The 12,195-nt window shown below is 46.8% G+C and overlaps 1 protein-coding gene across 3 annotated transcripts in view; it reads left to right on the forward strand.

Annotated features, from left to right (window-relative positions):
- Positions 1 to 9,288: 9,288 nt before the first annotated feature.
- The window catches only part of LOC121157385 (transient receptor potential cation channel subfamily C member 4 associated protein), a 66,585-nt gene continuing 63,678 nt past the window's right edge, over positions 9,289 to 12,195 (forward strand). For 2 of the 3 annotated variants that reach the window (XM_040981591.1, XM_040981592.1), the window contains exon 1: positions 9,289 to 9,529. In XM_040981591.1, the coding sequence (XP_040837525.1) occupies positions 9,359 to 9,529 (171 nt within the window). In that variant the 5' untranslated portion in view covers positions 9,289 to 9,358. The remainder of the gene's footprint in view (positions 9,530 to 12,195) is intronic. The other variant, XM_040981593.1, reaches the window with a different exon arrangement.

Below are 12,195 nucleotides of genomic sequence, written 5' to 3' on the forward strand. Positions count from 1 at the left end.
GTTGAAGTTGACTCGCCCTTCTGTTCCTGCATTGTACCTTCCCTCTGGGGAAGATGCTGTGATAAATGTGCTTTGTGAGTTCTGGCCCCACGTGTGCACCTGCCCTGCCCATCACCTCACTGATGTGTCCATCCTTTCAGGCAACAAAGATGTTTAAGCACCTTTTGCGTTCTAGCCACTGCTCTAGAGAGTCTGCAGGGAATTAGGCAAGCAGCTTTTATTCTTTGTGGAAACTATATTCTAGCAAAGAAATAAGCTAGGGAACCTATGAAAAAATATTCAGTTAAGTTTCATGAAGGGAATTGGATGCTGTGATAAAAATAAATAATGGGAATAGTTATAACCTTAGCCACTGTGGTCAAGGAAGGCCTCCCTGAAGAGATGACTTTTTAAACCTTTAATTACATAAATGTTTACATCAACTGAAACGGAAAGAACATGATAGCGATCCTTTAAGTGTTTGTTACCAACTTCAAACCCAGTTTCAAAATGGCAGACATATGGTCTGTAAAGCAATGTTTTGTTTTGTTTTGTTTTTTAGAGATGAAGAGTTATAATCAGATTTAGAGTTTTGAGTTTTGAAGACTTCATTTGTTACGTGGTGCAGGAGATCATTCCAGACAAGTCTAGGATGTACTAACGAATATTTACTAACCAAACTTGGTGATGGCAGTGTCTACTAGAAATTAGCAAATAGCAAGTCCATGTGGCAATCCAGCCTGAATTGAAACCCTGGGAGAAACAAATATTCATTACCATGACAATCTATGATCCAGCTTCCCCAGCAATAGAAATCATCCTAAGAGACACACAGTGGACAACCTGGACACACTTAGAAAGCTGTAAACATTTACCTATTCCTGGCTTCTCGTCCGCATTCCATTACTGTTAGGCCTCACCTCTCCTGGAACTCTGGAAAGTACACAAGTCAGAAATGCAAAGCATCTTAGCATTCCCATCTTCACTGACTTGCTTAAGAAATGAATAGTGGGTGAGGAATACAAACATACAGGGACCGTGTTCAGGGGCTACCTGTCCTCAGAGTGTGTCCATGGGAAGCCAGAAAGCAGGCAGGTCCTGGGGAGGCCAAGAAGAAGAGTACCAGAGTGACGGAAGCCCACAACCGAGAGAGACCCTCCCTATGGTGGACTTTTATAAGGGCTTGTAAGGGAAGTGATTACACAGCAACGCTATACCACCTCTTCCCAGGTTCCAGGTGATGGTGGGTGAACTGTCACAGGTAGTAGAAGGTAGGAGAAAGGTGGGAGAGGTGTGGCTTTCAAGCTCATGACCTTGAACTAGCTGCCCAAGACTACAACATATGGAGTTTGAGGCAATAGGAAAATCTGAAGATGCTCTTATAGTTTTATATGAAAACTATATACTTTTATATATGTTTCTGAAAACTCATGGAGAAAAATGGAACTAAACTAAGTTTATTTTGATGTGACAAATTTTTAAATCCATGCATACTTTTCTATAATACACATTTTCTATGAACTTTTTGAAGACCTTGTGTAAGTATGGATTTCAAAATTTGTTGTACCAAAGTAAACTTATCTTTTAATTCTATTTTCCTGGGATTTAAAAAAATATTTATTTGTTTTTATTGGAAAAGCAGATATACAAAGAGGAGGAAAGACAGAGAAGAAGATCTTCCGTCTGATGGTTCACTACCCAAGCGACTGCAACAGCTGGAGCTGACCCAATCAGAAGCCAGGAGCCAGCAACTTCTCCTGGGTATCCCATGCAGGTGCAGGGTCCCAAGGCTTTGGGCCGTCCTCATCTGCTTTCCTAGGCCACAAGCAGGGAACTGGGTGTGAAGTAAGGCCACTGGGATTAGAATTAGATCCCATATGGGATCTTGGCGTGTTCAAAGCAAAGACTTTAGCCACTATGCTTATTTTCCTTGAATTTTAAATATCTTCATTTAACTTGAAAGGTAGAGATAGAGGTGAAACTGTCATTTACTGGTTCGTCCTTAAATATGACAGCTAAAACTGAATGAGAGCAAAGCTGGCAGTCAGAAATTCAAGCTGAGTATTTTACATGGATGTCAAGAACTCAAGTACTCTGGGCTTCCCAGAATACACATTAGCAGGAAAGTGGGTTCAAAGCAGAGGCGGGACCAGAAGCTAAGCTTCTCCAACATGAGATGCTGGTATCCCAAATAGTGCATATAACTTCTGTGCCAAACATCCTTCTCTAATATGAACTTTTTAAAGGGCCCTGGTACCTCATTGGGCCCATTGGCTTCTTGAGTTCTGATTGGTGTCACTGATGCTCAGAGAATCCAGGCAGAAGACTAGAAAGAGGGAGTGAATGGGGCAGGGTCAGGGTCTTTATCCCCATGCTCTTTGCCTGCATGGCTTTGCTGTAGGCTGCGTACCTCTCTCTGTGAATGGCCTCTTTGGATATCAAAGCAACCTTCTCGATATAACTCTTTATTTTTGAGTGCTAGTTAATTCTGTGTGTCTGTTTGGCTAGCCACAGGCACCCAGATATTTAGTCAGATGTTATTCTGAGGGCTTCTGTGAGGGTGTTTTTGGATGAGATTAACATTTTAATCAGGACAGCAAAGCAGATTGCCCTCCATAATGTGAGTGGGCCTCATCTCATTGGTTGAAGCCTGAGTGTCTCCGAAACACCAGGCCACCCTCACACAAGAGGAACGTCTCCCACGCTGTGCTCTCACACTTCATCTGCACCCTTGGCTCTCCCGGGTTTCAGCCTGCCAGCCCACACAGCAGACTGGGACTTGCCAGTCCCTGTAATCCTGTGAGCCGCTTCCTGAGAATAAAGTCTTTTATAACATTTTTATCTTTTTGAAAGGTAGAGTAACAGAGATGGAGAGACAGATCTTTTATCCCTGCACCCACAAGGGAGACCTGGAAGAAGCTCCTGGTTCCTGACTTTGGATCGGCTGAATTTCAGCTGTTGAGGCCATGTGTGGAGTGAACCAGCAGACAGAAGATCTTTCTGTCTCTCCTTCTTTCTGTAAATCTGATTTTCCAATAAAAATAAAGTAAAAATAAAATAAATCTTTAGAAAGAAAAGAAAATGTGCCTAATGGCTACACCCAGGTTATTTTATTTAGCATACTGTCATCCCATCTGATTTTGGTGTATGACTGTTAGTAGGAGTTTCATATTATAATGGCAACACTTAAAATTATTTAATTTTGTATCTACACAACTCCTAGTTAGCTGTGAAAATGAGGGGCCATTTTTACTTTTGGCAATTAAAACAAATATTGAGAGGCAGAGAGACAGTTTGACAGAGAGCAAGAATGTGTGTTCCTGCCCATTGATTAATTTCCCCCAAATACCTATAAGAAGTAGGGTTAGTTGAGGCTGAAGCCAGAGACTGAACTCAATCCAGGTCTCCTGGGAGATCACAAACTTATTTGAAGGAATTACCACTGCTCAAATCTGAGGCAATCTGAAATGAAAACATACATCTGCAAAACGTTTTTTTTTTTTTTTTAAATTTTATTTTTATTAGAAAGGCAGATTTACAGAGAAGGAGAGACAAAAATTTTCCATCTATTTCACCTCCAATTCAGATTCCTGCTAATGTGCCTAGGGAGTAATAAATAATGGCTCCAATACTAGCACCCCTGCTGCCCTTATGGAAGACCTGGATGGAGTTCCAGGTTCCTGGCTCTGGTCTTGGCCCCAGTTTTCTGGGGAGTGAACCAGCAGATGGAAGATTCTTTCTCTCTGTTGCTCTGCCTTTCCAGTAAATAAATCTTTTTAAAAACTTGGCATGTGACATGGATATAAACATGTTGAAATGTATCCAGTTCTGCACTTAAAAGCTATTCATTTCATTTTCATTGAAAATGATATTCGAAAGAAAAACAGAGTAATAGCAGCAATGGATCTATTATTCACGTTAAATAATAAGGAATCCGTAAAAAAAGTGTCCCCGGGAGGACTGGCGTGGTCGTGCTGTGGGTTGGGCTGTCACTTGGATGCTTGCATCCCATGTCACAATACCAGTCCCATTTCCTTTGCCTCAGATCCAGCTCCCTGCTAATGAACCTGGAAAGGCAGTGAATTATGAGCTCAGTGCTTGAGCCCTGCACCCATGTGGAAGGAGTTCCAGGCTCCTGGCCTCTGCCAGGCCCAGTCCCAGCTGATGTGACATGGGGAAAGAGCCAACAGAAGGAAGATCTCTTGGTCTGTTACTCTCCCTCTGTTACTTTGCCTTTCAAAAGAGCAAAGAATTGAAGATAGTTTCTCAAATGTCAGAAAAAAAAAATGCTGCAGGGTGAGTAATGCCTTAGCAGGTAAGAAGCAAGGATCCCTCATTGAGTGCCTCATTTGGAGTTCTGGCTCCACCACTTATACATTTTCTTGTTAATGTGCACCCCGCGAGGCAGCTAACACCCATACAGAAGACCTTGGTTGAGTTCCAGGTTCCCTGCACCAGCCAACCCAGTCCTGGCCAGTGAAATCTGGTTTTTGTTTGTTTGTTTTCTGTCACTGTCTTTCTCAAAATAGATACATAAAGTTTTACGTAAAAACAGAGGCCCGGCGCCATGGCCTAGCTGCTCAAATCCTTCAGCACCATATGGGTGCCTGTTCTAATCCCAGCAGCTCCACTTCCCATCCAGCTCCCTGCTTGTGGCCTGGGAAAGCAGTTGAGGATGGCTCAAAGCCTTGGGACTCTGCACCCAGGTGGCTCCTGGCTCCGGATCGGCATAACACTGGCCGTTGCAGTCACTTGGGGAGTGAATCATCGGATGGAAGATCTTTCTGTCTGTCTTTCCTTCTCTCTGGATATCTGACTTTCCAATAAAAATAAAACAAATCTTTTAAAAAAAAAATTGCCCCAGAAAGTCTGTCCAACATAGTCTGGCAGTTCATTTAATTGAAGCAATAGCTTCTAAATAACATCATCATGTTTGGTGAAGCCATTTGGGATTATTATGGGGAAAAAAATTAGCTTGTCTGGGAGCTTTTTTTCTTTTTTTTGAGTTGACCCAAACTGACATTAACTGTCCTCTTTTGGGTGAGTCCTGCGCCCTCTGGTGGCAAGAGTCACTCAGCAGGCCACAGAGGAAGTAGAACGGATGAGTTTTTCTTTTTAAATAAAGATTTATTTATTTTAATTGGAAAGGCAGATTCCCAGAAAGAAGAAGAGATAGAGGGAAAGATCTTCCATCTGCTGGTTCACTCACAAAATTACCTCAATGGCCAGAGCTGAGCCAATCAATCCAAAGTTAGGATCCAGAAGCTTCTTCTGGGTCTGGCATGTGGGTGTAGGGTCCCAAGAACTTTGGCCATCTTCTGCTGCTTTCCCAGTCTTTAAGAAAGTAGCTGGATGGAAAATGGAGCAGCCAGAACATGAACCAGTGCCCATGTGGGATGCTAGCGCTTGCAGGCTAAGGATGAATCAATTGAGCCATTGCATCAGCCCCAGCATGGGTGTTTACTTGTAGATTCCGGAAACCTGTGTCCTTATTTCCTAGTCATGTGATATCCTGAAGAGTTGAACTGGGGGTGAGCGTTTCTGACCCTGTGAGCAGCCCACTCTGGGAAATGCCTGTTACCATGCTAGACAGAGAAAAGTGCAGATTTAGGAGTGGGAAGTGAGGTCTGCTGTTGGCCAAAGCCTAAATGTGAAGAGTCGGTGCCTTGTGTGATGGCTGCCAAGAGAACCCTGGAGACTGTCAGAGCTGTGACACTCGTCAGGATCCCGTATCCTCATGTGACAAGATCCAGCATCTATACAGTTGCATGCCTGGGGACACACTCCACCCAAAATTCTGGGCTGCAGACAACCCAACCCAGGTCCACTGCCACCCCATTCCCAGAATGCCTTTCCTTTCTTCGTTGTTAAAATTATGTGCACCAGCAGGTGCTGTGGCTCAGCCAAGTCCAGCCCACCCCTACAGCCAGCCCACACAGGTCCCAATGGGTGCAAAAAAAAAAAATGCTTTAAATTTAGGAAATGTGAGGCTTCTGTTTTTTAAAGATTGTTTTAGTTATTTGGAGGGTCCTTGAGATTGCACATGAATTATACTGTTTTTTTTTCCCTGTTTCTTAAAAAAGAATATCATTGGTGTCTTGAATGAGATCTCATTGAATCTGTAGATTGCTCTGGGTTAATGGAAATTTTAAAAATTATTTATTTTGAAAGTCAAAGTGATAGGGAAGCCTCTATTCACTGGCCGATGGCTCAGATGATCTTCATGCCCATGGCTGGACCAAGTCAGGAGCCGGGAACTTCATCAGGATCACCCGCATGGTGGTAGGGTCCAAACATTTGGGCAATCATTTGCTGCTTTCCTGTGTATTTACAGAAAGTTGGTTAGAAGAGGTGCAAATGGAACTTGAACTGGCACTATGATAGGCCATGTTGGTGTTGAAAGTGGTGGGGTAACCCATTGTATCACAGTGCTGGCTCCTCGGTGGACAGTTTAACAACATGAACCTTTCCAATCCGTGCACAAGGAGTCTTTCCATTTATTTTTCTATTCTTCAGTTTCCTTCAGTTTTGTATTTCCAGTGAGGATGCCTTTTGTTTCTGTTTCTTGAAACACTTTTTTAGCTGAGATCCTGTATTATATTGACTGGAAGTGGCTAAAGAAGTAAATACTGAGGACCTGGGCCTAGTGCCTTGGCCTAGTGGCTAAAGTCCTCACCTTGAATATGCCAAGATCCCGTATGGGCACTTGTGCTAATCCTGGCGGCCCCACTTCCCATCTAACTCCCTGCTTGTGGCCTGGGAAAGCAGCTGAGGATGGCCCAAAGCTTTGGGACCCTGTGCCTGCATGAGAGACCTGGAAGGGCTCCTGGCTCCTGGCTTTGGATCGACGCAGCACTGGCCATTGCAGTCTCTTGGGGAGTGAATCATCGCATGGAAGATCTTCCTCTCTGTCTCTCCTCCTCTCTATCTATATATCTAACTTTCCAATAAAAATAAGTAAATCTTAAAAAAAATACTGAGCCAACAAATGTTGACTTATGACTTAACTCACATAGCTAAAAAATGCTTTCTGAAAGGGTATATTAATACTTATTTTCACCAACAGTATTCTCTACTAAAAGGTTGGTAAAGTCAAAGAAGAAACCTTTGTATACACTTACTGGTTATTTTCCCTCTGTTACTACATACCTGGTTTTCTCTTGTGTCATTTGGCTTATTTCTGTGATTTTGTGAAAGTGTAGGTATGTATTCCTTAATCCACTGATTCCAATGACAAGTATTGCCAGATATTGGTATGGTTGTTGTGCGTGGTGCAGCACAGAACAAATCAGATTAAAATTATACTTTTGTCAAAGGAAGGGGTGTGGAGAAAAAACAGTTATGCATTAGGTAGAGATGTGTGCTACTTCTACTTGTTTTTTTTATTTTTCAAAAATATGCTTTGAAATCTTTGTTTGAAAGAGAGTTATAGAGGGAAGGGAAGGCAAAGAGGTCTCCCACCCACTGGTTTACTCCTCAAATGGCTGTAATAGCCAGAGCTGGACTAATCCAAAGCCAGGAGCTTTTTCCGGGTCTCCCACATGGGTGCAGGGTCCCAAGGCTTTGGGCCATCCTCCACTGCCTTCCCAGGCCATAACAAGGGGTTGGATGGGAAGTGGGGCAGCTGGGACACGAACTGGTGTTTGTTTAAACGTGTATGATGTGCTAGTTTATATAGAAGGTCGGGGAAGCTCTTTCAGTCTCAGAGCAGAGCCCCGGGGATGAGAAAGCAAGGCATTCAGACAGCTATCTGGAAAGCTCTTTATAAATTCTGGATATTCAATCTTTTCCACACTGTCACATGCCTTTTGTGGTTGTTTATGCTGCCTTGTACAAGGGGTCAATTTCACCCATCTTTCTATTCAAAGGCCTGGATTTTGTGTCTAAGGAAAACTTTCTACCCCTAAATCATGTAGGTTCTTCTGTTCCCTTCTACCATGTTCACAGTTTTGTTTTTTTTGACAGCTTCCCTGAGATGTACTTCACAAAATCCACCCACTTGAGTGCACAAAGCAATGTTTTCTTAGCCCATTCACAGAGCGATGCCACCATCATTACAACACAGCACAGAACGGTATGTTTTGTTGTATTTTGCTTTAAATATACCTGAAATTCCTGATAGCTTCTGGTGCGAAGTTAAGAGATGCTCACACTATTATTTATTTTTTTCTTTCCCTACTCACTGGAAATATCTCCCCTTATTACACATGAAACTCCTACTTGTGCACGGATCCATTCCTGGTCCCTTGTTCCAGAAGGCCCAGTTTTCAGAATTGAAGGATTTCACACAAAACCTTAGCTGGTGGTGATGAGTAGAGCCCAGTCCTCCCCTGTGGGGCAAACAAAGAGTAACCATGGTGGGTTTATCTGGGAGGATGCTCCTATATACCCACTGCGCCAGTGTTAAGTATTTGTGAAAGTCTGCTAGCGTGCATGATACATCACAGTTATCCCAGAGGTGAGTTAAAATCTGCACCAATCCTTCTCCCATCGCTGGGCAGTGCTCCTGGACTCACAAGTTCCCATCCCTGTGAGGATGCTACATGAGTTTGCCCAAAGAGAACCCACCACGTGGTGGTGGTGGAGAGAATCAGAACAGGGTTCCATCCACTGAGAATATGATGTCACAATGTATGGATCCCTCTTCCTTGCATTATTTTCATTTCATGTCGCAATGTGTCCAGTCACACAGCCTAAGTTTGGATCCAGACTGGCAGTCTTCCTCTGCACCTGCATCTCGTGATAAGGGGGTCCTAGGCCATTCTACTCCCCACGTCTCCCCCTCCCCCGCAGCGCACCACCCCTCCTCATGGCCTGGCCCAGAGCCAGACCACCTAGGAATTCATAATGAACTGATCTGGGCTCCCAGGAACCACAGACTGAATGGGCAGACAGGCGAGGGAGGCGTAGGAGTTGGACTTGGTTGACTCGGGCCAGGTGGCGTGTCAGGGGCGGAAGGAAGCAAGTAGGAAGCAGCGTCCAGGGCCTGACTCCCCGGGCCTGGAAGCCCGGGATCTTTTTCTGGATGTCTGCACCTTCCCCAAAAGGCGAAGAAACGGACGACTGCTTACGGCAGCGACGTGGTCTTCGACTTCGGGGAACCTCACGGTAAAGTTGGACCAAAAGGCAATGGAAATAACGGGGCGGGGTTAGGAAACGCCGCAAATCTATTAGCCACCTGCGCCGCATTCCCTACGCCTTGCCTCAGAGCAAGACTACATTTCCCAGAAGCCGCTGCGGCGCGCACGTCGCTGCCACGCGGGCTTGCGCCGTCGCCGTCAGCCCGCTGGGGGCGCTGCGGCGACGTCCCCCTTCGCCGCCCCGTAGAAGTCTCCGCCGCCCCGGGACCGCTTGCTTCCTGTTTGTCGGACGAGGAGACATGGCGGCGGCGCCGGCGGCTGCGGCTGGGTCTGGGGTCGGCCGAGCGAGACGGTCGGCAGCGACGGCGACGGCTTGGGGCGGATGGGGAGGCCGTCCGCGGCCAGGGAACATTCTGCTGCAGCTGCGGCAGGGCCAGCTGACCGGCCGGGGCCTAGTCCGGGCGGTGCAGGTACGAGACCGGCCCGGAGGGGCGGGGCGGGGCGGACCAGGCGGGAGCTGACGGGGGGCTGGCGGCCGAGGTCGGGGGAGGCATTCCGAGGCCGCTGCCAGACGCGGCCGACCCCTCCTGGCCCACCGCAGGGCCTCCGTGGCAGCTGCCCGCACGCTGTCAGCGGCGGCCGAGCCGTGGGCAGCCGAGCAGCCGGCCCCGGCTCCCCAGTCTGGGGCCCCCGCAGAGGGCCGGCTGCTGTGGGTTATTGATGGCGTGGACTGAACCCTGGGCTCGGTTTCTGGATCCTCCCTTCCCTGCGCCACGTCTACACGTCTAGGGGGGCGGAGGGGAGCCCTGACGAGTTTGGCTCAGCCGTGTGTGTGTGTGTGGCCGCGAGTTTGCTCTGCTGTGCATTGGGGCTGGGGGAGGGGAGGGGTTCCTCGCCGCAGCTCCCGCCGGGTTTCCGAGCCTGTCGTGAATGTCAGCCGTGTCCGAGAGGCCTCTTTCCTTGACATGCTCCCTTCCTCTCCGCTTATCCGCCCAAGGTCCGAATTCGTGGCGTCTACGCTACTTTGTGGATGTGTAATTACATATTTCTTTGTTGTCTGCCCTCTTCTCGCCATTCTCCTCCCGCCCCCCCAATTTAGGCAGAGCTCCAGCGGGTGCAGAGACTAGCTCGTTTGCCAATGCGGAGCGTCGTGGTTAACAGCCAGGGCTCTGGAATCGGGCTTGGCTTGAAACCCCTGCTCTCTTGCTCGCTCTGGCTGTTTGTCTCAGTTGCTTGGTATGTGAGAAGGAGATGATAATTAGTGATTTACCATTTGAAGTTGTTGGGAAGACAGTTGTGCCAAGTGTTAATGCGATTCTGGTGCACAGTCAGGGCTGAAGGGCGACCAGTTAATACTGCAGCATTTAGATCTGAACAGATGCTCAATCTATGATCGTTTTTAATGGGGGAAGGACATCGCTTGGCTTCAGAATAAGGTAGGATGGGTCAGATCGTGTCTCCCCACCCTGTACTCATCCAGGTGTGCCCTGTTAACACACCTGTAACGCAGTAGCCTAATTTAAAGAGCTTTTACATGGAGCCTTTTTTAAAAAAAAAAAAAAAAAAAAAGATTGATTGGTTTGTTTGAAAGGCAGAGTGACAGAAAGCAGATACAGATCTTAAGTCTATCCAAATGGCTGCACCTCCCAGCACTGGGCCAAGCCGTTGAGTTGCCCGTTGCTTCTTCCAGGTCTCCCACCTGGGTGCAGGGCCAGAGCACTTGGGCAACTGTTGCTTTCGCAGGCATGTTAGCAGGGAACCAGAGCATGAACTGTGCTTCAGTGGGATGCAGCATTGTGGGCTGCGACTTAACTCACTGTGACCAACACCTTAAGTTCTAAAGAATGCACAGACACTTATTTAGGGCCTGGCACCATGCTTCAGTGGCTAAATCCTCACTTTGGAAGCACCAGGGACCCATATGAGCACAGATTCATATCCTGGCTGTTCCACTTCCCATCCAGCTCCCTGCTTGTGGCCTGGGAAAGCAGTGGAGGACGGCTTAAAACCTTGGGACCCTGCACCCGCGCCTGAGACCTGGAAGAAGCTCCTGGCTCCTGGCTTCAGATCGGCTGAGCTCTGGTTGTTGTAGCCACTTGGGGAGTGAAGCAGCAGAGGGAAGATCCTCTTTCTCTGTCTCTTCCTATAAATCTGCCAGTAAAAATAAAATTAAAAAAAAATGCGAAGTATGTGATTCAGTGTAGCCTTTGGGTTGGGATTTTGGCAAGGTGTGGATTCTCAGTCTTCTGGGGTCGATATCAAGACAAGTCTCTGAGGCTCAGAACTGCTGGGTTAAGTGTTCCAAAACACCTGTCTGGAAAATTGATAAGCTGAGAAGCGCCAGGGGTTAGTCACAGGTGACTTTTTTTTTTTTTTTTTAATATTCATTTTCATTGGAAAGGCAGATTTACAGGGAGAAGAGACAGAGAAAGATCTTCCACACCCTCATTCATTTCCCAAATGGTTGCAATGGTCAGAGCTGAGCTGAACTGATTCGAAGCCAGGAGTTTTTTCTGGGTCTCCCATGCAGGTGCAGGATCCCAAGGCTTTGAGCCATCTTCCCTGCTGTTTTCCCAGGCCACAAGCAGGGAGCTGGAAGGGAAGTGGAACAGCTAGGACATGGAACTGGTGCCCCTTTAGAATACTATGCTTGAAGGTGGAGCATTAGCCAGTTGAACCATTTTGCAGACCCTACAGAAGTTCTTTAGCAAGATAAATGATGTAACTTAGGAATTCTGCTTTTTTCATGTGCTGAAGATTTAGCACAGGGGAACCTCCCCTCTTCTAGGAATATTATAGCACCTGGCTTAGTCCGGTGGTTGTACTTGGTAGTTGTTTATAGAAGTGGGAGTTATTGGGCCTAGCGTGGTAGCCTAGTGGCTTAAGTCCTCACCTTGCATGTGCTGGGATCCTATATGAATGCCGGTTCATATCCAGCTCCTTGCTTGTGGCTTGGGAAAGTAGTAGAGGACGGCCCAAAGCCTTGGGACCCTGCACCCACGTGGGAGACCCAGCAGAGGCTCTAGGCTTTGGATTGGTTTAGCTCCGGCCATTGTGGCCACTTGGGGAGTGAACCAGCAAATGGTAGATCTTCCTCTCTCTATATCTGACTTTCCAGTAAAAATAAATAGAATCT

The sequence above is a fragment of the Ochotona curzoniae genome, unplaced genomic scaffold (assembly GCF_017591425.1).
Source record: "Ochotona curzoniae isolate NIBS_2020 unplaced genomic scaffold, NIBS_Ocur_1.0 contig_3520, whole genome shotgun sequence".
Classification (NCBI taxonomy): Eukaryota; Metazoa; Chordata; class Mammalia; order Lagomorpha; family Ochotonidae; genus Ochotona; species Ochotona curzoniae.